Genomic DNA, 27,591 nt, shown 5'->3' on the forward strand with positions numbered 1-27,591 from the left:
CCTGGAGGTGAATGTGGCACTGCCAGATGCTGCAGTTGAGTGGCCATGGAGTTAGCTCCCCGAGGTCCTGGCCTAGACCAGAGCATTCTGTTGGGGCAGACAGAAGCCTGATGGGTCTGAGAGAACCCACGGCAGGAGCTGGAGCCACTCTTCTGAGGAGCAGAGCTGAAAGCATGGCAGGGAACTCATCCATTCTGCTCTGCTGTGAAGGTGCACGGCCTCTCTGTGCATTTGTGAGTGACCCGCCAGAGAGGGCCCTCGATGGTCCACAGGAGGCAATGACCGGGCGGGTGGGGAAGATGGGCCGGTGCCCCGGGGATGGTGGGGCCACGCCCCGGGGAGGGGAGGGTCTTCCCTCTACAGCAGTCCGCTTGAGCCATGATTTCTGGTTCCTGTTTCTTTACAGCACTACTAAGGTATAATTGCATGTTTAAAGTGTGCACTTGATGAGTCTGGACACGTGTACACAGTGAGCTTACCCCCAAGAAAACACGAATTCCCATCGTCCAGGCTGGGAACCCCCAGCCTCGGGCTTCTGCTCTGAGTGAAGTCCCCGGAGGGTTTAAGCAGAGGAGAAACGTGCCCTGACTGACATGTTAGGAGAGTTGCTATTTGTGTCGAAAATAGATCTGGGGCCCACAGAAAGGGTGGGAGGCCGGTTTGGAGGCTCCTCCCTAATCCAGGGAGACTCCACAGCTTGGGCCAGGGTTGAGGTGGGGAGATGAGCCCTATTCTGACAGGTCACTGATGGCTGCTGTGGGCAGGACCCTTGTGAATGGGGAACCCAGGGTCTTGGCCTCAGCGGCTGCAGATGGACAGGCTGGGTTGGGCAGCAGACTTCAGGAAAAATCAGGAGTTGTCATTCTGTCACGGAGAGTTTGAGCTCCCTAAAGTTATCCCCGCAGAAATGCAGCCGAGCACAGGGGCCCGGGGTTCAGGTTCAGGGTCTTGGTCTGGGGCGTTGCTGGTGTTCCGAGGCCACTGGGAGAGTGGGGCGCACAGATGTGGGGTCTACACCTCCATGTGGAGGGGTCTGGGCCTGGGATGCATTCTGCACACGGCCTCACCTGCAGCGAGGCCGTTGGCTCCTCACCCTGCAGCCCACAAAGCCTACTGGCAGACAGGAGGCTGTAGCGCCAGACTGTGGTCAGATGACTTCCTGGGGTCACTCTGCCCTCCGCCCAGGGATGCTCCCGACCTGCTCATCCGCACGTCCCTGCTGTCCCTGACTCCAGCACCTCCACCTCCACCCCTCCCCACCCTGCATCAGGCATCAGGGAGGGGCCTGCCTCCCCAGCCTGCAGCCCCACCCGGACCTGGGTCCCACGTGCCCGGCAGCACCGCGGAGGCCGCCAGAGCTCCCGCTCGGAACACAGCCCTCCCTTGCCCGCGCCTCCTTGCAGCTGGAGCCCCATTTGCTGCTTCCCTTTGCAGCAAAGAGCCTTGAAATGCTGTGTGTCCCCAGCCCTCCTCCCCTGAACCCCCACGACCCGTGTTCCCCCGGCAACGCGCCCACACTGTGCCCTCGGCCCCGGAGCCCCACCGCCCCGACCCGAGCCCGGCGGCTGGCCGTCGCCGCTCCGCCGGTGTCTTTCCCGCTGGCGCTGGCCGTGTGGTCACTCCCGTGACCGCCCGTTTCCAGACGTTCCAAGCTAACGACTCCAAAACCCACCTTCTGCTCCCGCATCCACAGCCTCGCAGCGGCCCCGCTCGGCGGCTGGGGACAGCCCCAGCCCCACCCCTAACCCCAGCCCGGCACGGCACTGCGGGCCCCTCCCCGGGACCTCCGGGTTCGGCACCGTCAGCCCCGCCCGGCACCGCCTCTCGCTCCCGACCCCGACAGCCACGTGGCGGCGGAGCCCCTGCTGAGCTCGGCTCGCCCCCGCGATGTCCACTGCCCGTTCCTGTCGCTGAGGTGTGGTCCCCGGAGGCAGGAGGCAGGGCCCCCGTCTGTCCGCGGCGTCGCGCACCCCTGCCTGGTGCACGGAGGGCGCCCGGGAGTGCAAAAGCCACACGGCCTCCGCCGGAGGAAGCCCTGGCCGGGGCCGCGTCCCGGATCCCCGCCTGCACCGCCGCGCCCTCTGGCCCCGCCCCGGCCCCGCCCCCCAGCCCGGCGCCCTCCGGCACGCCCCGCCCCCCAGCCCGGCGCCTCGCGTCACCGCGTCTCTAGGCCAGGCCGCGCGAACGCGCCTGCGCCCTCTGGCCACGCCCCTGCCCGCCTCCCGGCCCCGCCCCCTGGTGGCCCCGCCCCGGCCCCGACCGCGGGGTGGGAGCCGAGCCGCACACCGCGCATGCTCCGAGCGCGGCGCCCCCGACTCGGCGCTCGGCTCGGCTCGGGCATTTCCGCCTCTTTGTTTTAAACTCCGGACGGGCTTTTTTCTCCTCCTCTTGAGGGGGACCCAGAGGGAGCGGCGCCCCCTCCCCCTCCCGGCACGGACCCGCGTGCGCCCCGCTCGCCCGCAGCCCTGAGCCCGCAGTCGGTGAGTCCGCCCCGCCCGGCCTGGGCCGCGGCCTCGGCCCGCGTCCTCCGGAAGGCTGCGAACCCCGGGCCCGCGCAGGCCGGAGGGCCGGCCCCCGGGGAAGGCCGCCCGGGGACCCGCAGGACCCGCGGATGCCGGGACCCCGGACCGGTCACCCGGGAGCGACCAGTACGGGACCCCCAGACCGCGCAGGACCAGGGAGGGCCAGACCCTGGGAAGAGTCACTGAGAGGACAGGACCCCTGGACCTGGCAGGGCCCAGAGAATGCCCAGACCCCAGGGCAGGTCACAAAGGGCCAAGATCCCGGGACCACCACCAGGATGGCTGAACCCCAGGGCGGGCCTATGGGAAGGTCAGGACTCTGGACAAACACACTGGGCAGGACCAGGACGCTGGAACAGTCCTGTGAGCACTTTTGGGACGCTGAGACCCTGAGACTGCCCCGTGAGGAGGGCTCATGACATGGACGGGCTCTGGGATGATCAGGACCCCAGATAGGCCAGGATGCTAGGACTGGACTGTGAAGAAGGCCAGGTTCTCAAGGAGAACCCTGCTAGAGTTGGAACTTGGACAGGTCCCCAGAGAGGGGTGGGATCCAGAGGTGCCCTGAATCTGCCCAGCCCACTCAACTGGACCCACCTGCTGTGAAGGCTCAGGCATCTGGGATCCTGGTAACTTGAGTGCCCCAGGTTCAAAACCCCCTCTTTCTGACATCATGAGCCCCTGGGATGGCCCCACAGACCTTCCGACTTTCAGGAAGTGCTATCTCGGTTGGGACGTTGGGGCTCATCCTTCTGAGCCCAGGGACTCTAGGGTTTCTGGGAGGCTCCCAGTCTGCACTGGCACTGTGCCCACTCCTCAGACCAAGAAAGCTGCCTCCTGCCTCCTCTTTCTGCCTCTCCCAGGGGGCTGCTGTCCTCTCCTAGCCTTGGCTCTGTGGCCAGCGCCTGGCACTTTCAACCCCTCCTGCCCCTCCTATCCCCTCTCTCAAGGTCACATGGGTGCACCCTCCATCCTCAGTCTAGAGGTGTTTAGGTGTCCAGGAGATTCCAAGAGCAGGCAGGACGGATGGGGTCCAAGCTGGGAGTGTGGGCCCCTGAAAGTGTCTTGGGGGCAGTGGGCCCAGGGCAGGAGTGGACACAGTTGCCTGGGTGGGTGAGCCAGGCACCTTCTGCATTCCCTGTCCGCTCTGGGAAGGGAAGGTATTGAAGGGTCTTGGGGGGATGGAGGGGTGGGTCTTTGTTTCTCTGAAAGCTTTGAATCAGCCTTTCATCTAGAACTTGTCAGTGTCTTTCTTTAATTTGGAAGTGGTTATGAGAAAGTAGGGTGCAGTTTTTATGCTACGTGAGGTATTAACAAGCCAGTGGTATATGCTGTTCTTTGACTAGCAAAGTGCTCCGTGTGTCCAGGATGTGTCAGGAGAACATGAAACCCGGGGGCCTTACCTGGCTTACCTGGCACGGAGTCAGCGGGCAGTGCGTATCTGTTGAAAGAATGAAAGAATGCACGAGCGAGTGCGTGAAAGGTAGGGGGTACCTTCAGAAAGACCACCTTGGGTTCGTGTGCATGCGTCTCCAGAAGCTGGGCAGCAGGATAATGTAAAAATCTAAACTCTGGGCTCTGTGGCGCCTCCCGAGAGAGACAGGTGAATTGGTTGGTTCAGTATTTCATTTCGTGCACACCTTCACTTCTTGGTTACTTAGGAGAAACCACTTTAGATTTGCATGTTAACATTTCATAGTACTGAAAGTCAACCAAATTGTGGCCCTGAATGGTCCAGCTTAGAAACTTTTATTTGCCAAATGTAACCAAACTTGGGACCTTTTTACTGAACACTTCTGGTTTGTTTTTTGACATACCCTTTACTGGTTACTTAATTTGCTTTGTGGAATTTTGGAAAAGACTTGCAAAACTGAGTATTGAGGTTGGTTAGGGTTTTTATTCTTCTATTTTGGATTTTTAAAACTGTGACAGTGCTGAGTGGTTGTATTACATATATATTGCTGTGTACCATTTACCCCAAAATTTAGTGCTTTAAGCCAACATTCGGTTATTACAGTTTCTATGTGTAGGAATCCAAGCAGGGCTTGGCTGGGTTCTCTGGCTCCGAGTATCACAGGGCTGCAGTCGGGTGCTGGCAGGGCACTCTCATCTGAAGGCTTGATGGAGGAGGGTACGCATCCACGTGGGCCTCTCCTCAGGGCAGTTCGGAGAAAGCCAGCCACAAAACAGGCATGACAGGAAGTCATCGTCTCCATAACCTAATCTTGGAAGTGACATTCCATCACTTTTGTTGGTGAGAAGTGAGTCACTAGGCCCATGCACACTTGAGGGGATGGGGTCCCCAGGGCGAGCATATGGGGTTGAGTGGAGACGCAAGACCATCCAAAGGCTGCCATGCACAGTGGTATGGCAAGCCTGGCACTTAGAGCTTAGTAATGTAGGACACGTACACAAGAAACATCCTGCAAGTAAGTTAACAGTTGAATGTTAGAGCAGCATGTCAACTGAGAGTTACGGCAATTTGGCTATCTCTTTAGTAGATGTAGTTTCCTCTGATGTCACTATAGTGACTCAAATCATCGTGATACGTGGACCTTACATTCGAGGGAAGATGAATTACAACTGGAAAAGGTTCTTAGAGATTAACTTATAACTTAGCATATCTGTAGCAAACCGTAGCCCCTGCAAGTCAGATTGTGGGTGTGTCAGTGATATGGAATGCTTTGATGGCTTCACATGTGGGGACTTCACTGCTTCCCGGAGCCTTGTGGTCTTATTCCTCCTGGTGATTTTGCTCCAGAAATTACAAACTGGCCTTTGTAAGAAGTTTTCCTCAACCACTTTAAATACACTGGGAAGGTATTTCTACCTGATACTTTGGACCTTGTGTGCTTGGGCACTTGTATCCTCTTCACAGTGGTGTGTAAAATGCAAGGTCCTGAAACATTTTCCAGGACATTATGCTCCAGAGGGAGCCTTGGCCCCAACGCCACCCACACTCTGCCTCCAGCTGGGGTGGTGGCCCAGGGCCATGAAGGACACCCCACCTGCGCCCACACAGAGGCCCCCTTGGATGCTGGGGACCTCAGCCCCTTCTTTCCCCAACTTTGCCCTGTCTCGCTCTTCAAAGGTGCCACCTCAGGGTCACAGGGTTGCTGGTGTGAGCCAGGGGCTTTTTGCCCTTGACTGGAAGTGTTTATTGGGGTTGCTGGGTTTGGGTTATAAAGCAAGGTTTGTTGGAGTCTGTACTGTTACTCTTTAATTTATTAAATGATGGGATTTCTTTCTTTTTTTTTTTTTTGTGACCGGTAAGGGGATCACAACCCTTGGCTTGGTGTCGCCCGCACTGCGCTCAGCCAGTGAGCGCACCGGCCATCCCTATACAGGATCCGAACCCGTGGCGGGAGCACCACTGCGCTCCCAGTGCCGCACTCTCCTGAGTGAGCCATGGGGTTGGCCCGATGGGATTTATTTCATTTGCAGCCTTATTTGGTTAATGGTTAGAATTGAATTTAAAGTTGAGAATGTAATTTTTCTTTTACTGTTGAAATATGTTGAGGTTTAGGGACAACTTCCTACTGTTTGTCTATTTTTTATTGCGCTTGTGATATTTGCTGTTAATATGTCAAAAGTGCTGCACAATTCACTGTGCTTCAGAAATTGGAACTGTTATTCTCTAATTCTACAAGTTGATGGTTTATCATTAAATTCAAAAAAGTGAGGCCTTTAAAAATAATAACAAAACTGTCTGTTCTGATCTGCCACATTTCACCCTGCAGAACTGAATTATGCAGAAGCCAAAATGACAAAGAACACTGATGAACATTGCCCAGCTGCGCTCTGTGGAACTGTCCACTGAATTAAGTGAAACTCCCACTGATAGAAAGTCATACTCACTAGAAAATATAGTCCTTAGCAACCTGTCGTTAGGTTGATTAGATTTTCTAAAGAGAAGCTATTTAGGTGGATTTAGAGAGCAGAGGTTAATTGGATTTTTTTGCAAATTCATTAATATTTGCTGGACTCTGCTACATTGATAGCAAATTCCAGATGTTTCATAAGAAATATGCAAACGGTAGAAAGCTGTCTGCAGACCTCATCAGAGACCCCTGCCGTCTGCTGGGTCCTGTGCGGATCTCTTGGATTCTGTGGGACTTGTGGGGTCCTGTGGGTCCTGTGTGAGGCTCGTTAGCTGCTACGTCTCCTGGTTCTTGAGCAGGGCCTGGCCCATGTTAGGTGTCAACAAGCAATAACTAGAAGCTTAGCAGCTGGTCTCTGCTGATGTCTTAATGGCCCTATTCTCAGGGTGTTGTGCATATTCACTTGCTTGACTCTTAAGGGCCCCCCAGGGTTGTCCTCTGAGCACTCCCACGTGCCTGGTGAGGAAATGGAGGCACAGGGCACAGTCGTGCTGGGAGGTGAGGAGCAGAGAAGGTTCGCCTTTCTTTTTTACTTATTTCAAGTGACTTTACTTTTTTACCCAAATTTTACGAAGAAAAAAAATCACAGTGGAGAAAAACTGAAAAACTTACACAGTGAGCATCCGCTGTGGCCTGAATGTTTGCCCCAAGATGGGGACAAGTGTGAGGAGGTTTGGGGCTCCAGGAGGCTCTGCCCTCAAGAGTGGGTCAGTGCCCTTGTAAAGGTGGCTGCCAGGGCTCTCCGCCCTTCTGCCGTGTGGGACACAACTTGCTCTCGGACTCTCCAGCCTCCAGAACCAGGAAGCAAACCTCTTGTTTGCCAGCCTTCCAGCGCGAGGTGCTTTGTGGCAGCAGCCCTGACAGACTGAACAGCTCCTCGGGCCCTCTTCCTGGTGCACAGTGCCTTGTTTTATCCCATTTGCATCATCTCTTTCCCTAAATAATATCCGGTGTTGCTGAGTCACCTGTGAGTACTGTAGACAGCATGACACCTTTCTGAGGGAGTTTAGAGCGCGCACGAAGAAGAAGGACAAGGGTGGTCTCCCACACAGCTGCAGCCTGTCGTGACAGCTAACAGAGCGGGCACTCCCTTCACAGCATTAGCTAACTTCCAGGCACTTGATTTCCCCCCTGTTGTCTTGAGTCATCTTGAGAATGTGTTCCATGGCGCTACAGGTCATGTCCCTCCTGATGCCCTCAGTGAGGTCCCAGGGTTGTGCTGGTGTCTTGTCTCCTTCGTGTCTTTAGACCAGGCCTGGGTCCTCCCCACCATGGTTGATTTTTCCAGGCAATGGTCACATCCAGGGCTTACCTGATTGTTTCCTTATAGTGTCATTTAACCTTTTTTACCCTGGAGTGTTTTGTAAACATAGAGGAAAGGTGGCGTGGGACTTGGGGTGGCAAGAGCTCTTGGTAGTGGCGGCCAAAGGTGATGTCTTTCTCTCTGGGGGCCTGACGTTGCTGGTCACACCTCCGGTCTCTTCCCCTAGGGTCCCTGGGCGTGCAGCTCTCAGGCGGGTCCTCTGCTCAGGGCTGCTCCATGGAGAGTCTCACTCTCACTGGGAGGTGGACTCACCGGACCCCCTTCTCCACATCTGAGACAGAAGTGTGTTTCTGTCTTCTCCCACGGGTGCACAGGGGTGAGCCAGAGGTGCTTTAGCAGACTTGTAAAAGGTTTAAAATTGTTAGTAGAAAATAAGACTTGCTGTCAGATGCTGTGTCTTTCTGTAAGTAACTGCTCTTTCTACCTGGAGGTTCTAGAATGGGTGGAGGTAGGCCATTTCCCCTGGCCTCTCAGATGGGCCTCCCCGCAAGGAAGACAGACGTGTCTGAAGAGGGGTGAAACTGAAGAGGGGTGTCCTCGTGTGCTTGGCTGCCAAAGCAAAGTACCACAGATAGGTGCTCAAACAGCAGAGTCTATTTCTCATGCTCTGGAGGCTGGAAGCCCAAGATCAAGGTGCCGGCAGGTTTGGTTCCTGGGAAGGGCCTCTTCCTGGTTCGTAGGTGGCTGTTTCCTCACAGGGCAGAGAGAGGGCTCTCTCTCTCTGTCTTCCTCTTATAAGGACCCTGATCCTATCCCGACGCGTGCAGGGACAGGCACCACCACAGTCACAGAAACCTTTACAGACTTCTTCTAACCCTAATGACCTTCCAAAGGCCGCCCCCTCCATATACCATCACATTGGGGGTTAGGGCTTCACCATATGGATTTGGGGGTGACACAGTTCAGTCCATAGCAAGAGGTTCTAGACCAGCCTCTGCCACTTGCTTATTAACCAGTTTCTTCTCTCTAAAACTGGGAGGATAGTTGTCTTGTATTTCTAAGGTTTTTGGCCACTCCGAATTTTACATGTTTGGAAAACTGGCCTTTTCTTTCTAGTTACTTCTGTTTCCCTAAATACTTGGTGTTAGTTTTTGGTTGCTGCAGTAGCAAATGCCACAGTTGTCATGGCTTCAAAGGACACTCACTCATCAGCTCTCAGTTTCACGGGTCGGAAACCTGGGCACGGTATGGCTGCTCCCTCGGCACAGGAGTCCCAGGCTGGCAGGGAGGCGTCTGCTGAGCCGCAGGTCTCAGGGTGGTGTAGGGTCCGTTTACTGTGGTGGTTGGACTGAGGTCCCGCTCTTCTGCCCTCTATCGCTGGGGCTGCTGCAGCTCCCTCCCCTGTGATGAAAGGCAGCTCACACAGGTACCAGCTTTCTGCCAGCCAGCTGGAGTGCCAGGACTCGTGATCGGGGCGGGCACACCCGGACACTCTCCCTATTTTAAGTTAGCTTATTGGGACCTTAATTATATCCTTAAAAATGCCTTTACAGCATTTCCTAGGTCAGTGTTTGAGTAGTGGGAGGAGGTATGTGTGCATCAGGGGCCCAGAATCTTGGGGCCACCTCAGATTTCTGCCTACCACAGTCTACCCTCTGCCCCCCAGATTTATATCCCCCCCCCCCAGTGCAAAATGCACCCACCCTGCTTCCAACATTCCCCAGCATCTTATCCCATATGGCATCAGCTCCAAGTCCAGAGCTTCAGTCCCTGGGTCATCTGTTCAGAGTAGACGAGGCTCCAGGCAGCTCCTGGGCAGCAGGGAACCTGAAGAGCCAAGTCGTCTTCCCCTGGTGCGTGCAGGGACAGGCAGTACCACAGTCACAGAAACCCAGTGGGGCACACCCCAGCTGGCTCCCCGGTTGGGTTCTGGGCTCTGGGGGCCTCGCCGGCTCTGGCTCCTCGCTGGCTCTGGCCTAGCCTTGGAGCCGAGCTTCCTTGTTCAGGGAGGTGGGCATTTTCTTTAGCTGCTTCCTGCCCCTGCCATCCTGGGTCCCACAGCCTCTAGGCTGTTGTGAGTTGCTTCTCTGGAGCTCGAGTTTGAGAGCTGAGATCAGCGTTATGCTCGTGTGAGTGTTGTTGACTGTGCTGCTGAGTTCTCAGCTGCCCTTTCCTTCCCTCACATTGCCTGACTCCGCTGGCTCCCTTGCCCACCTGGGCCCCCTGTGCCTGTCCCCCATCTGGACTCCTCCTTGTCTGGGCTGGCAGGAGAAGGTATGGGGTGTGGTGCTGGCGTTCTTGAAGGTACAGCCTACTTGACTGCAGAGGGCTGGCAGGGAGGAGAGCAGAGGGGACACTGAGGCCTTCAGCATTCTGTCCTCTGAGGGAGGAAGGTAGTCAGGGGGCAGGTTTCAGTGGGAAATCCAAACAGAAGTGCCATCCAACTGACACGCAGGGAGTTAGGTGTCTCGATCTGGAGGGCAAGGGATGGTTGAGCTGGAGGTAGGTGCGGGAAAACAAGGAGATGGGAGGCCGGACATAACGGCCCAGGGCTGACCTGCACTTGGGACACAGCTGCTGGAGAGCCCACCACAGCGGGTCGGGTGTCGCTGGACTCCTGGAAGTGTGCTGGGTCTGGTTGTGGAGGGCGTCGCTGATGGACGTGCTCTGAGGCTGGTTGTGACACTTACTCGGGGCCCCATGTTTCTGACTACATCTCACGTCTGAGTTATGCCCCAATACTTGTAAACAACCACTTTAAGTGGTGGAAGCAGGCGTAATGTTCCAGTGGAGCGTGTCCCCTCAGTGTGCGCCTGGTCGGTTGGTGGCTGCCTGTCTCTCCTTCCCTGGAGTCTGTCCGCTTCTGCTGGGTGTGGCCCCTGCTGCTTCTCCATCATCCGGGGGCGGACAGGGGGCACCTTTGAAGGAGGGCCTGCTGGACGCTGGGCCTTGGCAGCTCTGGGTCAGGACCAGGGGCTCGGGGTCGCAGGGCGGCTGTGGTAGGTCTCCTGTGGCCTTGCTTGAGCTTTGCGTCTGCCCCTCACTGCCACGTGTGGGGCCCATGGCACATTTATGCCATCAGCAAGGTGGGAAGTGATGTGGTTGTCTGCTGTGGCCAGGGGCCCCGCCGAATGCCCCTCTGTGCGCTGCTCTCGGTCATGGCAGTGAACACACGAGCAAGGAATTTATGCCATGCAGGGACGGAGGTGCCTTGGTGCTCGTGAGAGTCACCGCGTGCTCAGTGCTGAGGCGGTGCCACAAGGGGTTCCAGGAGGAGAGTTGCAGGGTCAAGGCCGCAGGTGAGGCTTAGAGAGTGGGGTCCACGTGCTGAAGAGTGCCCTGACACGGAAGGACCCTAGCAAGTTCCTCCTAGGGGTGGGGCAGGGGTGAGGCCATGTGGGGGGACGATCAGAGCTTGGGTGCTGTCCAGGACCGTAGCGGAGGTCCAGCCACCTACGTCTATGAAATGGGTGTGGGACGCATGAGGCCAATTTCAGCAGTTTCTCAATTTTTGTGTCAATAAATCAGAAGAGGTTTTCCGGAGTCCTTGAATGAAGGTGGAAATACGTCTGGCTCACGGACTGGATGCTGTTGGCTCCTCAGCAGTGGCTGTGGACATGGTGTCCAGGTGAGGATGCAGACTGGGCCTGCTGCCAGTGCAAGCAGTGCTGTGAGGGAGACACATGCTGGACACATGCACCTGTCACTGAAGGTGGTGACCGTGCAGGAGGACATGGTGCTGCAAGGGAGGACATGGACTGGCAGTGGTTCCAGATCCAGGAGTTGTGGGGCCTGTCCAAGGAGGTTATGGGGTCTTGCATCTGATGGCTGGACAGGAGCCAGCTCAGCGCCCCAAGAAGGGAGGGCGTCCACCAGGGAGCCGCCGTGGGGCTGACGGATGGGACCCTCTGTGGACATAGTCCTGACATGGACAGGGCCAGCACAGACAGTCGGGGGGAGTCTTCCCCTCAGGAGGAACCTGTTGGGAGGGAGTGGGAGGGGAGAGGATGACCCCGTGGGCAGTGGGGCCTGAACATACTGGGTGTGAAATGGCACAGCCGTGTGGGAAGTGGGTTGGTGGTCTTAGAAAGTTGTGGCACGACCCCTGTGTGACCCAAGCTCATGGGCATCTGTCCACACACAGACGCTATGAGTGTTCATAGCAGCCTTTTCATAGCCCCAAAGTGGAAACTGTGCAGGTGTCCGACCAAGGGCAAGTGTGTCTGTGCAGTAGCGTGGCTGGCCACAGAAGTGGGAGAGCCAGCCCGTAGGACCGCATCAGAACGTAGGCCGTGCTTGGCATGGGTGGGGGGACCACAACAGCCCGGGGACACGGGGGTGGGGCATTACCTCGATGGTGAGGACGATTTCACGGTGTCCATCAAAACTGACTGTATTGTATTGAATGTTAAGGGACACCCCAACCCCTACTGACCTTAACAGTATCTTTAAAGTATGTGCAGGTTAAACTTTGTCAGATATTCCTTATCACAGCTATTCAGTAAAGGTTACAGGAATATTATGAACAATTCTGTGCCAATAAATTTGATGAACTGTTTTCTGGAAAAATATAACTCAGCGAGACTAACTCACAAGTAGGTAGAAGACTTTAAGATCTTCATGAGGTGCGGGTGAGGAGGCGGGTGCGGGTTCCTCCTCCCAGTGCATCCCCGGGAGGAAGGCCATGGAGCTTCTGGGCTGTTAATGAGGGGATGGGATGGCCCCATGTGCTGGCGTGACAGAAGCCCGTGGTTACAAAAGTCGTGTTGTGTTGCACTGTGTATAGCATGGGGTAGCATTTTAATGAAAATGAAATTCTTTATGTACATATTAAAAATATTTAAGGACACACCCACAGATGCAAAAATACATCATCGAACTCAGAACAGAAGCTACATTTGGGTGATCAGGGTGAGGGGTTTTTTCCCCTTAATGTCGTTCTTTACTTTCCAAATCATGTCGCGTAAACATGCATATTACTTTTACTGCAAAACAAAACAAACGAGATCAGCATCTGTTGGCTGGTGGACAGCACTGTGTGATGCTTGTGCAATTCGGGGGTGAGGGGTCAGGAAATTGTCCACTGAACATGAATGACAGGGATCAAGGCTGTCCCAGACAGCAAGTGGCCAGTGTGGAGGCCGATTCAGGGGTATCCGAGGTGAGGGAGAGGAAGGTGGGCTTTTCGTGTGGGTGCAGATGCCACACCAAGGGGTCTGGGATGTGCCCAAAAGGTGTGGTGAGAGTGATGTGTCCTTGCACCTGCGAAGGCTCCTGGGCCATGCAGAGCGTCGGGTGTCATGGGGATGAGGGGGTCAGGAAAGTGTCTGCACTGCTGTGGGCAGAAGGGAAGGTCTGTGTCTGGGAGGTTGAGAAGTGAGACCTGGAGAAGGTCCAGCCATGGGGCGGTGGACAAAGTAGCCTCGGCTGTGGGTGATGCTGGGAGTGTGGTCGTGTCGTGGAGAAGGAAGAAAGGGTCATTGTCCAGTGAGCAGGTGCCAGCCTCAGGAGGCTTCCCAACACAATGAAGGCTTGGCCCCTCAGCCATGCTGGCTGCCATGACGGACTGCACAGGTGGGGCAGGTTTCCATCGCTGTAGACTGTTGCACTGGACAGTGCCAGTGTGGGCAGGTCATGGGGGCCCAAGAGAGGAGCCCCGCTCGCCCCTTGGACTCGGGGAGGGGGACGGCAACTGCCAAACCAGTTCCAAGTCTGTTGTTGGTTTTTTACTTTGTAAAATGTTTCAGTTTTTATGTTTTTACATTTTTTATTAGAAATTATTCTTTTAGTGTTGATGAAATGAAAGTTTGTATTTCTGCATCTAGGTAGTTATATGTCGTGAGGAAATTGCTCTGGGCTTGGAACCAGTGTGCACCTGGTCTGTGCAGTTGAACCTCTGGGTCAGCTTTGAAGTTTGACCGATGACACTGGAGACACAGACCCAGATCTGATGGGCAGTCGTGTTCTCCAGTACCTCAGGGTACATGAGGGTGTGCTTGCACAGTTTGCTTTAATAAGGGCAGCATGTTGTCAATTTCAGTGTCACGTTTTCTCTCAGCCTCTGAGTACAGCTCAGTCAGGTCTTCATTGTCAGCAGTACATGAGTGGAACCACGGTTACTGAAGGTCTGATTTTCTAGTTTTAATGTTGTCATTTATATTTCTGCACATTATGGTGAGTTAAGACTCAATGAAGAGGCCGGCCCGTGGCTTACTTGGGAGAGTGCGGTGCTGATAACACCAAGGCCACGGGTTCGGATCCTGTATAGGGATGGCCGGTTTGCTCACTGGCTGAGCGTGGTGCTGACAACACCAAGTCAAGGGTTGAGATCCCCTTACCGGTCATCTTTAAAAAAAAAAAAGAAAAAAGACTCAATGAGGAGGTGTTGACTAGACTTGGGGTGTGTGAGCCTCAGCTCAGGAGGGGTGCCAGGAGGAGGGGCTTCAGGGCTGCCTCTGCAGTGATCACCGGGGGGGTCTGGGCAGTCAGGAGCCCTGCCTTCGTTTACCTACGAGACACAAGAGGTCCCTTTTCCTCCATCCATCCATTCACAGCACAAACATACACACCAGGGTGCATGGGCATCCCCGGGGACATACGTCCTCGAGCACAGGCCATGTGGCCCTGGCCCTGCTTGAGTGAGGATGGGTGATCACTGGCCACCTGCGCCAAGTGGTCCCGCCTTCAGAATCCTGCCAGCCTCTCCTGGAGCTCCACTATGCCAGGGTCAGATAAACACCTAGGCCAAACGAGCCCACCCCAACCCACCCCTCCCCGGCCTCCCTGTCTCAGGAGCTCATAGCGGTCCTCCACCATTTTCTCCGTGGCTTAAACCTCCAAGCTGTCTCTTCCTTGTCCAGGCCGTCGGCCATGTCCCTCATCCATCCTCAGGACCAGGGACAGGACAGAAGAGCACAGAGCTGTCAGCAGGCAGAGCAAGCAGGGGGTGTGGCCACCCTTCCCGCAGACGCTGCACTGACTTCTGCCTAGGCTGTGCCACGGCCTCACCGCCATCTGACACCCTAGGCTTGGTCTGCCGGTGCGGGCATCAGGAACTGCATCTCCCCGGGCTTTTGATTTGCATTCCCAGTTATTGACGAAGTGAAGCGCTTGAAATGTGCTCATTTGAAATTTCTCCTTGGTGGAGCTCTTTTTGTTGTCCAGAGCAGGAGGTGGCAAAGTGTCGGTGAAAGAGCAGGTGCAGACCGAAGCTCGTATGGGTGACTGCGGTGAGCAGCCAGCAGGGCCACGGGCTCAGTTCCACGTCAGGCGTGCCGCAGCCATCTCCTCCAGTGCAGGGCTTTCTCCCTGGCTGGGGTCTTCAGGGAACCAGTGTCCCTGTTTCTAATGAAGGTGCCATTCGTCCTTTCCTTCATGGTTCGTGCTGGCCCTTCCCTGTTTCGTGGGTGCTTTCCTCGCCCAACACCGTGAAGACACTCTCTGTGGAGTCTTCTAGAGGTTTGAGAGTTTGCCCTCGCATGCAGCCCTCATCCACCTGGACCGGCTCTTTGGGGCATAGGGGCAGGAGGTGCCTGCTACGAGGAGGAGTTTGGTTTTATCTTTTTCCCGTTTCACCAGTAAGAATGATGCTTGTTGTCTTTTTTTAACTGTAAAATACGCTTTTTATTGAGGTATGGTTTACACACACCAAAGTTCACTGGCGCTGTTGTGCACTTCAGTGACTTTTGACCACCTCCCTGGTCTCGTGTCCATGCGGGGCTCCCTCCTGCCCCTCGGTGGCCCGTCCCTGCCTGGCCTCTCATGGGCACCCAGCCTGCTTCCTTGTACCAGTTCTGCCTTTTCCAGAATTCTGCGTCCCGTGGGAATGTGCACCATGTGATCTGCCGTGTCTGGCTGTGTGCACGTCCTTCCAAGCTCATTTTAAGTGCCGGGAGCACTTGCTGCGGGATGGGCCACGTTCTTATCCACTCATTGTGGGTGGCATCATGGTGAGCCTTCACGTGCAGGTCTTTGGGTGGGTGTGTGTGAGTGAGTGCTTTTCTAAATAGAGAGCTTCTGTTTGGTTAAATTTCCTTTTGTTCTTAGATTGATGAGTATTTTTTTTTAATTATGAATGTATAATGACTTTTATGCATCTGTTGGAAGAGCATGTGGTTTTTCTCCTTTTACCTTTTGTCATAAATTACATTTTTTTCCTTGTATGAAGCCCACCTTGTATTCTGGGGATAAACTAATTTGGTCATGAATGATTACCCTTTTCACGCATTGCTGGATAAGGGGCTAACATTTTGCATGGGGTTTCACATTTGTGCTCTCCAGGGAGGCTGGCCTGGGACTCTGCTCCTGGTCCTGGCCTTTCGGGGTCTGCACAGGGGGTGGTTTTGTGGAAGGTTGGGAGGCTTCTGTTCTGTCCGCTGAGAGGACTGGTGTGGAGCTCACAGAGGAGCCTCCCTTGGAACTCGTCTAGGCCTGGAGTCTCCTTTGAAGCGGGTGTGGAGAATCTTTGCTCAGCTTCCCTAATCGTTGTAGAACTATTTGGGTTTCCTCAACTTGCCTCCATTCTGTTAGGTGCTTTTACAGGAATTTATCAGTTTCATGCAAACTTCCAATTTTGCTGGCCACCATCGCTCACTCGTTCCGTTTTGCTCTGTGCTGCCTTCTCAGTTCCCAGCCCCACCCCCTCACGTGGCCATGGGTTTGTCCTCCGCAGCGTTTGTCGCTGGTGTCCGCGTGCACCCTTGCTCGCCATTGTCTGTTGTGGTTGTTGGTCTCAGAATGCAGGCCCAAGAACTCATGGCAAGAGGCCCTAGCTGTGCCATCCAGTACCGGGACCACTGGCCACACCTAGTAAAAGTTAAGTCCAGTTAAAAGCTCGGTGCCTCAGTCACATGAGCACACGTCAAGTGCCCAGCAGCCCCATGGGCCACGGGCCGCGGGAGGCCCCGGACGGCCCTGCCCCGTCCTCCTCGTCCACGAGCTGCTCTCCTCCCCAACGCCACTGGAGGGTGCTTTCCTCCCAGCCTCCCATCTCTGCTGTAGACGTTACCTCCGCTGCAAAGACAGTTAATAAGTCAGTCATGGAAAAGCCCGAAGAGTAAAAATGACTTAGAATGGGTGTAAGATGAGCCTTGTTACGTGCAATCGTTTCCAGGTTGCATTTATCCTCGTCGTCAAACCGCCATCTGCAGCCCCCACGCTTGCCCAAGCTTGGCTCTGGTGGCTTTTCCAGGCCCTTCTCCAGCCACTCGTGTTCCCACCTCAGCACAGGAGAGGACAGTGAGGCTCCCCTGGCCCCTGACAAGAATACTGTGCTCACCACAGGCCTCTGTCCTTGTCCCAACAGCCCCAGCTCTGGCGCGGGTCCCTCGGTGCACGTTCACTGTGTGAGGGGCACGCCATGACTGGGTGGGCGTGAGGACGCAGGTGCCCGCCACGGAGCTGACCCACGGCTGTGCTACTCGCCGCCCTACCCCTGAGGCCCCGCCCCCACAGGTCACCCTGCTGGGCTTCTGCGGCCCCTCCTCCTGCCTTCTTGGGCACCAAAGCAGCGTGACAGAGCCCCCCCACTCCTCACGCCCTGGAGCTGCATCTCCGCCCTGTCCTTTCCAATGCCCTGGGCTGGGCCTGGGCCTCAGGGACAACAGATGGCCTGCAAGACCTGCCTGGTGTCTGCGGAGAGCCTGGTCCTCCAATATTAATAATTCCTATTTTTCTCACAACAATTTCTGGAACTTAAGACGAGTGAACAGATACGATGTTCATGGTGGGGAGAAGGGAAAGGGAGGTGGGAAAGGAGGACTTGGTAAAGGGACATGAAAGTCAACTACGCTGTATATGGATAAAGTTTAAAAATGGAAATTTAAAAAAGTGGGAAAACAAAATAATTCCTGCTTTTCTTTTGTTGTTTAGAGCGAGTAAATGAACGGACCTGTTTAACCGAGCACGGCTCCGAGCTGCAGCGGGTCTGGGAGCCGGCGCAGTCCATCCCGTCCCTGGCGCGTGACACCTGCCTTCGCTTCTCCGCAGGCTTCACGATGTAGCGGGGACTCCAGGCCACCACTCACAGGTACATGCAGTTAAGCTGATTTTTCTTCTCTTTCACTGTCTGTGGGTTGGTGCACTTGACCTTGAGTTTTGCCTTGTGAGTATATTGTAGCCGCAGAAGAAGCCAGTGGTCTCTGGCGTCACTGGTGTGTCCTCACATTTTTCCCCTGGCTGGTGTGTCTGATTGGCTCTGCCACTGTGTGACTGTGTGCAATCCCACGTCCACAACACGGTGTGAGGTAACAGGTGCCGTTTCTGTGCCAGAAAATGGAAAGAGAGCAGGGGCCAGCAGGAAGGTGCAGGAGCCAGCCAGAGTGCAGAGAGAGGAGGGGGTGTCGCGTCCGAGTGGTGGCCTGAAGCCCACATGCCCCGACTGGAGGAGAGACTCGCAGCCGCCTAGAGGAGGTGAGTGAGGCCAGGCACTGTCAGGTGGGAGGACGGGCGAGGATTCCTGTCTCACTGCTCACACCCCTGGCTGTCGAGGCTCACTGGCTGCCATGGTCTGCAGGCCTGAAGCCGCACGTCTCTGCTCTCTGGTTTGTTGGGCGCTGCACGTGGGTGGCCTGCTCCATGGGCCTTCCTTGTCTCGTGACGGGGACAGTGTTGAGGATCTGCCGTCCCACCTGTGGGTTCAGCTGGGTGTCTCCTGGTGGCGCCCTCAGCAGGAAGTTCCCGGGGCTGTCCCACGGAGGTGTCCCTCGGAGGCACAGCTGATTCCTTGACTGTGGCCGCTGGGTTACGGGGAGGTCCAGAAGGTCTCCTCAGCCTGCAGTCAGCTTTTCCCTTTGTGGTGAGGAGGGTTTGGTGGGAAATGTGCTGAGACTTCATGAACAGTCTCTTCCTCCAGGGTCTCACCCTGTTCAGTGTCCACTGACAGCTCCTGAATGAATCACTGGGAGGTGTAGTAAACTGGTGACTTTCTAATCCGTCGTTTCTTTCACCTTCTTGTGCAAGAAGGAGGGTTCCCTTGCTCATCGACCTCATGTGGACGCCCGGGCTCCTGTAATGTTCAGTTGATTATAATCTGTGCTTCTCTTGATGCCTGGTTGTCCCAGATGTGACCACTAGAGCCCTTTACACTGTCCCCATGTCCTGACATCCCCGCCCAATTTCTGAGCTTCACCCTGAGTGCTCCCTGCCCAGACACAGCTCCAAGGACCCTGTTCCTCTTTGCAGACAGCAGTGTGGAGAGACCAGGACCTGGGATAGTGTGTATGGTGCTGCCGAGGAATGGTCACGTCCAGGCCTGCACCAACAGAGCCAGCAGGGGCGCATGAAGCCTGCACATGCCACCTGCCAGGCACAGCTGTGGCAGCAGCTCCAGCTCTGCTCCAGCACTTCAGGGCGTGTCCTCACCACTCCCCTTCCCTGTGTCTGGAACTCCCCCATCCTGGGTAAACGCCACAGCTCAGCCCCAGGGGAGGAGGACGGCAGCTCTGGCTTCTCGAGGTCTTTCTGTGACACAGGGAGGCAGAGTGGTGCAGCAGTGTGAAGGTGATGGCCTGGCTGTTTCGCTGCAGGGGGAGGCCATGTCACAGCTGAGTGGCAGCTGGTGTGTCTGGAGCCCAACAGAGAGCTCTGCGCTGGACACACTTCTGGCGGTGGCAGTTGTGCGGCGGAGGTGGCATGGTGGACACAGGAGCTTAGGGCCCCTGACCTTCTGGGCCCATGAGTAAAAAGTCTGCACCTGCTGCCCCTTCTACCAAAGACGTGGGGCATGAAGGCGTAGCACGTGAGCAGTGAGGTGGCTGTTGCCGCCTGGGTCTCAGCTACAGCTCCACCTACAAATGGCAGGATCCAGTTCAAACGGGTCTAAGCACCAAAGGGACTAGACCCGGCTCTCCTGCTCGGGTGTCGCAGTGACATCAGCAGTCCGGCCTCCTGCCATGGCTCTTGTTTCGTCTCAACGCCTGGCAGCCCCGTGGACAAGGGGAGCGGCCTGCAGCAGTTCCTTGCATCAGGAGCTTGTCCTCTGCCAGTGCCACAGCCTGGTGGGCCACCTTCCTGTGGGCAGGGCCAGGCCTCATGCCCACCCTGCCAGGCTGGGGTAGTAGTCCCTGCATCTGCACCCACAACCAGAGTGGGGAGAAGCTCCAGGAAGACACACAGCAGAGGGATGGGGTCAGGGGCACCCAAACGGGCCATGGACCCAACCCACCTAGCATTTTGTGAGGCTCAGGAGAGACACCAGTAAAGCCATGACGGTCCCAGAGTGGACAAAGTGAAAGGGCCGCCAGCCTTGGTGCACACACATTTGCCTCTGAATCGGGTCTACAGCATCTCTGGCACCAGGAGAGACAGCAAGGCCTCATGCCCATGGCCCAACATCCTTGCTCCTGCCCTGGGCAGCTCTGCTTGCTCCTGCTGCCCCTGTGCTCTCACAGAGGACGGCTGCCCTCAGCAGCACCTTGGGTCAGGTCATCCGTCCTGGGCCCAGCCACCTGCACCCACCTGTGCCCACCTCCCAGGCCTGCCTCTCCCTAGCATCGTGACCCTACCTCGCCCGCAGCCCCCACCTCTCCAGCCCTCACAGCAGAGAGAAGCCAGCACCCCAAGGGGGTGGGTGGACAGTGGTCCTCATTGGGTGCCAGACTCTCCATGGGGCCTTTGGTGGGGTCACCCCATCTATCAGGAGACTTGATGGTTCACCACGTCCTACAGATGGGGAAGTAGGACTCAGCCCGAGTGGCTTGTCCTTGGCCACCAGGATGTTGGGTGCTCTTGCCACACTGTGCTGTCCCTTGGGGGTGTCATTGGGACTGAGCCTCGGGTGAGCCACATCAGGGTTCTTCAGACACTGATTAATTAACACGTTTTTCTCTTGTAGAAGCCAAAGATGTTGACCAGGAAGATCAAGCTGTGGGACATCAATGCCCACATCACCTGCCGCCTGTGCAGCGGGTACCTCATCGACGCCACCACAGTGACTGAGTGTCTGCACACCTGTACGTGCCGCCAGGATGCCACAGCACGTCACAGCCTGCTGTGTGCTCCTCTGTTACTGAAAGCTTTTAACTCAAGCCCAGGGGACAGCTGTACCCAGGACCAGGAATAGAGAAGCTCCCAAGAATAAGTCGGGAAAGATAGTTCAAATTAAAGATACTGTGGGTAACGTCAATGGAGGTGAGGTGTCGCCTAGGGAAGCTAAATACAGGGAAGTCACATTATTTCTGTATAACAGCAGGTTAGGAACTGCGGTATAAAAGAATGTTCATTTCCAACAGGGAGAGATGCTTATTTTGTAAACTTCCAAATGAATTCCTTGAATTGTTCACACAGAGGCATCTGCGGGTTCACCCCTCGCGCCTGACGAGTCCTGTCCTTTCTTAAGCTCCACCTCAGTTCAGGGCAGGGCTACTGGTCGGAAGTGCCAGGAGGAGTGTGTCTGTCCATCTCAAGGAGCCTGCCGTGTCTAAGCAGGATCTTTGAAATAAAGCAAACACTTGCAATATAAATGACTTTTGATGGCGTATTTTTCACTTTAGAAAATAAGATACTTGTCAAATTTTGATAGAATTTTTACTTGAAAATTAATTGTATTTTTAGATATTGGTGGGCATAATCTCAGATTACTTTCGTTGAATTTTATCTAGTTGTACAGAGAAAATAATGTGATCTTTCAGGCCAACTTGTAAAAGTTTTAGATATTAACCCATATCCTGATGATCTCACAGCTCTTTAGCCTTTGGTATTCATCTCCTCACATTACATTTTTCTCCCTGCTTAATTCCTAATCCCTAAGTCTATTGAGTAAGGCAGTTGATTGGCAGTTAAAACATTTCCATTGTTTAGGAAGGCCTGAAACGCAAGGTGTATTCTTCCAGAAGCCTGCAACTGTGAGGGGGGTGCTAAAGTATCCACGTGAAAGCCAGCTTAGCACGGGCCCAGCCTAGTACAGGGTGTGAGCTGCCGTCCTGCCCTGGGCCCTCACTTTCTGCGTGAATGTCTCCTGCCCCAGTCTGCAGGAGCTGCCTGGTGAAGTACCTGGAGGAAAACAACACGTGCCCCACATGCAGGATTGTCATTCACCAGAGCCACCCACTGCAGTACATCGGGTGAGTGCATCCGGGAGAGTGCGGGGCATTCAGAGCCGCAGCTGGTCAGCAGTCTCTCCTGGCTCCAGGTGCCCTGGTGACTGCACATGGTGGCACCTGTGTCTGCTGTGCTCACCAGCCCAGGAGTCAGACCAAGGACTCCTGGGGCTGTTCCTGTAAAATTCCAGCTATACCTATTCATGGCAAGTCATTTGAGAAAACTTGAGACCAAGTTGGCTGCAGTTAAATATGACATGGAAGGCTGCCCTCGGGCCCACCTTTCTGCCATGGAACAGGTGGTCCCCAGAGGCCTCTGTTGCCCCTGCCACCCCACCTGCGGCTGGTAGCTCTTCTGCCCTGGGCCGCCTGCCTGGCCCCAGGGGGACGGGACCCACCCCTGAGCCAGCCGCCGTTTCTGAGGGAGGCCTGGGGAATGACTTGACCCTAACGCCAGCCAGGGAGGGTGAGAGGCCGCCCTGGTGGAGCTTGTGATTCCCACATGGAGCTTGAAATGACTTTAAGATTTGAGGAGTCACACCCAAGGAAATAAGTGCTTCCCCTCCACAGTGGGTGGCAGAGAGACGTCTGTGTGTGCATTTCACTTTTAAAGTTGTGGGACGTATCACATACACAGTTTAGAAGCACACGAACAGCTTCGGGCTTCGCAGAGGAGAGGCAGCGCCCCGGGGAACGTGTGCAGACGCCCTCCAGGCTTCCCCAAGGAGCTCAACCTGGCCTCGCCATTTCTCCAGCTTTCTGCACGTGGCACCAGCATGTTTTCCATGTGCCGTGCCCTGCCCTGCTGTGTGTGTTGCTTCAGCTCAAGGCGTCCCCAGGATGAGGCCTCACAGCTGGTGTGCCCTGCCGGGGGGCAGTGAACATCCAACTCACTGTGGGCCACGTGCTGCTCTGAGCTCTCCCGCTGCTTCCTGCGTGCCCCCATCTCAGCTCAGCTGTTCCGGGCACCGAATGTCCGGCTTGGGGTAATGTGGGACTCTGCGTTCTGGGCAGTACTTGGCATTGCCCAGCTTTCAGTTCTGCCAATGTGGGGGCTCTGGAGGGCATCCCTGCTGCTACCCTGGTTCTCTGCAAGCTCAGGCACCTCCAGGTATTACCTGGCCATTCGGGCTTCTCTTTTGCCCACGTCTCATGTCTCCTTCCTGCCGCTCTTTGTTTCATGTGTTCTCCTTTGGAGAAACCCTGCAAATGCTCTGGGTGTGATTGTTGCAGTGTGTATGCACGCCTCTGTCTTGGGGTGTGGTTTTGCAGAGCTCAGGGGGCAGGAGGTGGTGAGGTCTTCGTGCTGGTCCAGGGCAGGTAGCCTGGTGAGTCTCTGCCTCCCTCTCTCCAGGATGATGGGGTCTGGCAACCCCTCCCTCTGCTTTAGAAAGAGCCAGTGTGCGGGGCCCAGCAGGAAGTATCAAGGGCATCATGGTGCTGAAGGCTCCTGAGCTGTGTGGTTCATCTGTGTGCACGTGCCATCCACATACATACCTGAACACGCATGTCCTGTCCTGATCATGTGTGAATGTGTCCTGGTGTGGGTCATGGTCAGGAGAGGCCCTGCCAGTCTGCACACCGCAGGCTGGGCTATCCCAGGCTGCAGACTCTCAGTGCCTGATAGCTGCTAGAACTCAAATATTCTTCTTGGAAAGAGTGAGCAATGGTCTTGCAGGGCCTGGGTCACCTTTGTAACTCTGGGCCCATGATGGCTAAATTTCTACAAGCTTTATGAAACATAATCATTTGCAGTTATTTAGATATTACTAATTTGGGCACGTAAGGTTTTCTTTTTAAAGAATGATGTCTGGAAATTAAAATTGATTTGAAAACTAAGAAATCCTCTAACTCTTTTTACCTTAAAAAGAAAATGATTACTTAAACGTAATTGTGAGTAATTGGAGTAGGAACTATATTTGAAATACTATGCTTATGTAACCTTTTCAGAAAACCTCTATAGACAGACTGTAAAGAACACAAGAAGGGCCTGATCTCATGGACTCTTCCCTACATTATTTGGAAACATTAAAGAAAAGCTTTGTGTCCAGTGGAAGTCCCACAAAGACCGGGAGGCTGCAGGAAGCCCCCAGGTGGAGAGCCAGGGTTGGTGTCACCCGAGTGTGTGGGATGTGGGACCGTCATGGGAGAGGCCGCACTCCACGAGTCAGCCCCGCATCCAGCAGATGTGTCGTCAGTATTTGAAATGTTCATAAGCATTGGTCATCCGGCCGTCAATATCAGAAACGTTCACAGGCAGCTGATTAAGTGATGCCTCACTTCAGGTCATATGCAACTTTTGGTGGCGCAAACATTTTTTCATGTGCAAACTGGGAGTAAAATTTCACTGAAACTCCAACTTTGTGATTCTGAAATTTGATATTGTCAAATAGAAAATGTACGAGAATTACAAAGGTAACATTTCTAGCTAACTCCACTTCCTTTGTTCTTTTTCACAGTCATGACAGAACCATGCAAGATATTGTTTACAAATTGGTACCAGGCCTCCAGGAAGGTAAGTCTCCGAATGCCTCCTGCTGTCCCGTTCACGGCTCACCCGGCAGCTCCTTGAGGTCTTGAGGCTCTTCCTCTGGCAGAACCTGCACCTGCTCACCTGGCAGCTCCACTGTTCTAGGGTGCGTGCGCCTCTTTTCCTGTTAGCTTTTCTTGAAACACCAGCAACCAGCAAAACTTAACTATATTTAAAGTCAAGCCTCATTTAGAATTTTTTTCTCAATATTATGTAGTACAAACATTCTGAAAATAGAAATAAATTATTTAGGAAACTTCCCCCAGTTCTGAGTGCTGAGATGGTTGCTGCTCTTTGTGTGGGTGGATGTGGGAAGGGACAGGAGTGGGGCCTCTGTAGGGTTCAGGCCCACATCTGGGTGGTGCCTGCTCCCAAGACTTAGGTACTCTTTCTTTCAAAGATAGAGATGTTGAGTTCATTTGGGGTTTCTCATTGTGGTATTTCAGGTAGAGTCATTTAAGATTAATTTAAGATAAAGCTTAGCGTGTTAGGTCAGTAGCTGTGGTGCTGGCCTTTACTGTGTCGCTTTGGGGATAACATTTTCAGTCTCCCTACACTGCCCTCAAACTTCATTCCCACAAGAAGAGTTGACATTTCCTGAGTGAATGTGGACAGAGACAAGCATCAGAAGTTTTTTAGTCCTGGGGAAAGAGTGCCTCAAAGTAAGACTGTGAGACCTTGAGGGGTGTTTGTGGCCGAGTGCTCAGCAGGTCACACAGAGAACCCATGCGTAGTCGGTTTTGTTTTATCTGCTACTCCCCCCACCATGTCATTTCTTCTGTAAATGCATCTAAGAAATTAGCAATTTTCGATTTTTGGTTTTGGTTTTTGTTTGTTTCTACCAGGATCCCAATGTCCGTGCTTGGGACTGGTCCAAAGCCCCCTCTGGGTGCCCTCCTGTCTCTGTCTCCCCCTGGTGTGGGCTTGCCGAGGATGCCATGGTGTCCTCTGCACCTCCTGTGAACTGGCAGGACATGTGTTTGGCCGGCCTACTCCTGGGTGGTCTTCCTCCTGGAGCAGGTGTGGTCCCAGCAGCTGAGAGTGGTTCACGTTTGGGGCTCCAGCCCCACCGCTTCTTCCTCACCTATTGGCTGAAACTTCCTTGAAGCCGCTGTGCTCTGTGTGGTTCCCTGAGGTCCCATTTGTGCAGGGATGGCAGAGCAGCCCACGAGACTTTCCCTCATCTGTCTTCAGAACAACATGTTGCTTTACTAGCTTCTCAGGTGGGTTTAGACCACTGCGTGTTCTCAGTGCATTGCGGTTGTTATCGTTTTGAAGTCTCTTCACGTTGTTGCCTGGGCCCTCTGACAAACCCTGGTGGTCTTGCCTGGCCCCTGCGACTGGTTCAGGAGGGTGTTGGGGCCACCCTGTTTCCCTGCCGCTCCAGGTGTCCCTGGAGCACAGATGTCTCCTGTGGCAGTGCTGGCTCAGGCAGCAGTCCAGGTGCAAGCATGGAGGTCACAGGGCTCTGAGCAGGTGTTTGTCCTGTGCACCTCCACCTTCCCCAAGCCACCACACACACTCAGCTTTGTCCAGTGCAGCTGCTGGGGCATTCAGTGGTCACAGGTCCATGCGTGCAGCACACGGCTGACAGCTGCTGCATGGCAAGCCTGACACTCTCCTCTCAGACCAGTGTGTTTTCTGTCTGGGCAAATACTCGTTTCTTTGTTTCTTTCATTTGTTGCATTCAGTCATTTGTTGCTCTTTGGAAAGATTACTCTGACTTTGAAACCCTTCACAGTGTGGCCATTTTCTGGATGAAGGCTGTCTGCAGTTTCTTTGGTTGTCTTTCTTGTGCTAACAGTGGAAAGCCCTGTGCCTGGTGCCCCAGATGGTCTGGAACACACTTTAACCGTGAAGGTGCAGAGGTGAGACAGCGTTGACCTCGAGAGTCCAGGTTTATTCATGAGAGGAGGACGCTAATGGTGTCCCCAGCCTCTCGCTGACTGCCCTGTCCAGGCCCCAACTCTGTGCTTCTGTCCCTGTGCAGGTGGGGTGAGAAGTGGGGTACCATTCAGTTGTTTGCTATTTCTTTTTGTTTCCACAACTTTAAGAAACCTGTCTTATCAGAAGCAGATCTTTATGTATAAGATTTAGTGATTTTAACATCACGGCACCACCTCCCCATTTTTTCTTCATTCTGTGAGCAGCCTGCATCTTTCCTGCAGCGTGACAGAGCGTGGTCAGCAGGCCCTGCCCTGTTCCTGTTACCTGATCCCGTGCCAGTCCTTCACCGATGGGCACTGAACGTGCCTCTCGTCTTTGCTGTGACACAAGGCGTAGCGAGTGTTCTTCCGTACACATCCGCAGATGTGTCTCTTGGTTTGTTCTGGAAGCAGAGTTACAGCAAGAGTTCTTCTGCACACATCTGTGGATGTGTTTGTTCTGGAGCAGGGTTGCACCTGCACGCTTCTCTCTTCTTCTTGCCTTGTCACACTAGCTAGAGCAGGAGTTGGCACACGAGAGCCCACAGCCACATCAGACCTACTGCCAGTCTTTTTATGGCTCATGAGCCAAGAATGCCTTTTACATTTTTAAGTAGTAGAAAAAAATCAAAAGAAGAATAACATGCTGTCACATGTGAAAGTGTGTGAATCGAAAGTTCGTTGTCCACAAGGATTTACTGGAACACAGGCATGCTTGTTCATTACGTGTTTTCTGTGTTCACCCATCAATGGTGGAGTCCAGTGTTTGGGACAGACCAGGCACGGGCTCAGGCTTTGAGTGACCTTTCTGCACACCACAAGTCTCGGTGACACAGTTGTAACTTGACAGCCTTCCGAGCACTTACCTTATCCCTCCTGAGACTCTTTTTATTACCAGTGCACACTCCTCGGGTCGAAACAAGGGAAGAAGAGACAAGTGGCCTTCAAGTGTTGCACTTTTATGCCTCGGTGAAGTTGGGATTATTTTGCTATTGAACCAGCATTGCTAGATGGCGGAGCATTGTGCTCGTCACGCATTGACACGGTAGTCACACCAGGAGGACTGGCAAGCACACCATGTCCAGACTACACACCTGTCACAGTATTCCCAACACACAGGAAGACAGTGTAAGTAGAAACTGAAAATTTAAAACGAATAACTCATCACAGGGGAATTTCTTCACGAAAATGAAAAATGAAGAGGAGGCTTCGAAGTAGGATTCTGATTGGCTCATTTGTTAGCCAGATAACGCTGTTTGTTGGTTGTGAGTTCATTAAATCACGTTTGTTCATTAAATCAGAGAAAGTGAGCTTGTTTAAGACCATGAGCCTTGAGGTAAGAACAGGTGCTGGGGGACTGAGGACGTTGGAAGCAGCACCAGCGGTCAGTTAGAAGACAAGGCACAGGGCTTCGCTTCGAGTGGCCTTTCTTG

At 54.4% G+C, this 27,591-nt stretch overlaps 1 protein-coding gene across 1 annotated transcript in view; it reads left to right on the top strand.

Moving 5' to 3' along the window:
- Positions 1-2,293: 2,293 nt before the first annotated feature.
- Positions 2,294-27,591, top strand: part of PCGF3 (polycomb group ring finger 3) — a 45,560-nt gene continuing 20,262 nt past the window's right edge. Inside the window, exons 1-6 of the mRNA XM_063108341.1 lie at positions 2,294-2,480; positions 17,538-17,694; positions 17,937-18,077; positions 20,500-20,617; positions 21,631-21,727; positions 24,163-24,218. Coding sequence (XP_062964411.1) covers positions 20,509-20,617; positions 21,631-21,727; positions 24,163-24,218 — 262 coding nt within the window. The 5' untranslated portion in view covers positions 2,294-2,480; positions 17,538-17,694; positions 17,937-18,077; positions 20,500-20,508. The remainder of the gene's footprint in view (positions 2,481-17,537; positions 17,695-17,936; positions 18,078-20,499; positions 20,618-21,630; positions 21,728-24,162; positions 24,219-27,591) is intronic.

The sequence above is a fragment of the Cynocephalus volans genome, chromosome 9 (assembly GCF_027409185.1).
Source record: "Cynocephalus volans isolate mCynVol1 chromosome 9, mCynVol1.pri, whole genome shotgun sequence".
NCBI classification, from domain to species: Eukaryota; Metazoa; Chordata; class Mammalia; order Dermoptera; family Cynocephalidae; genus Cynocephalus; species Cynocephalus volans.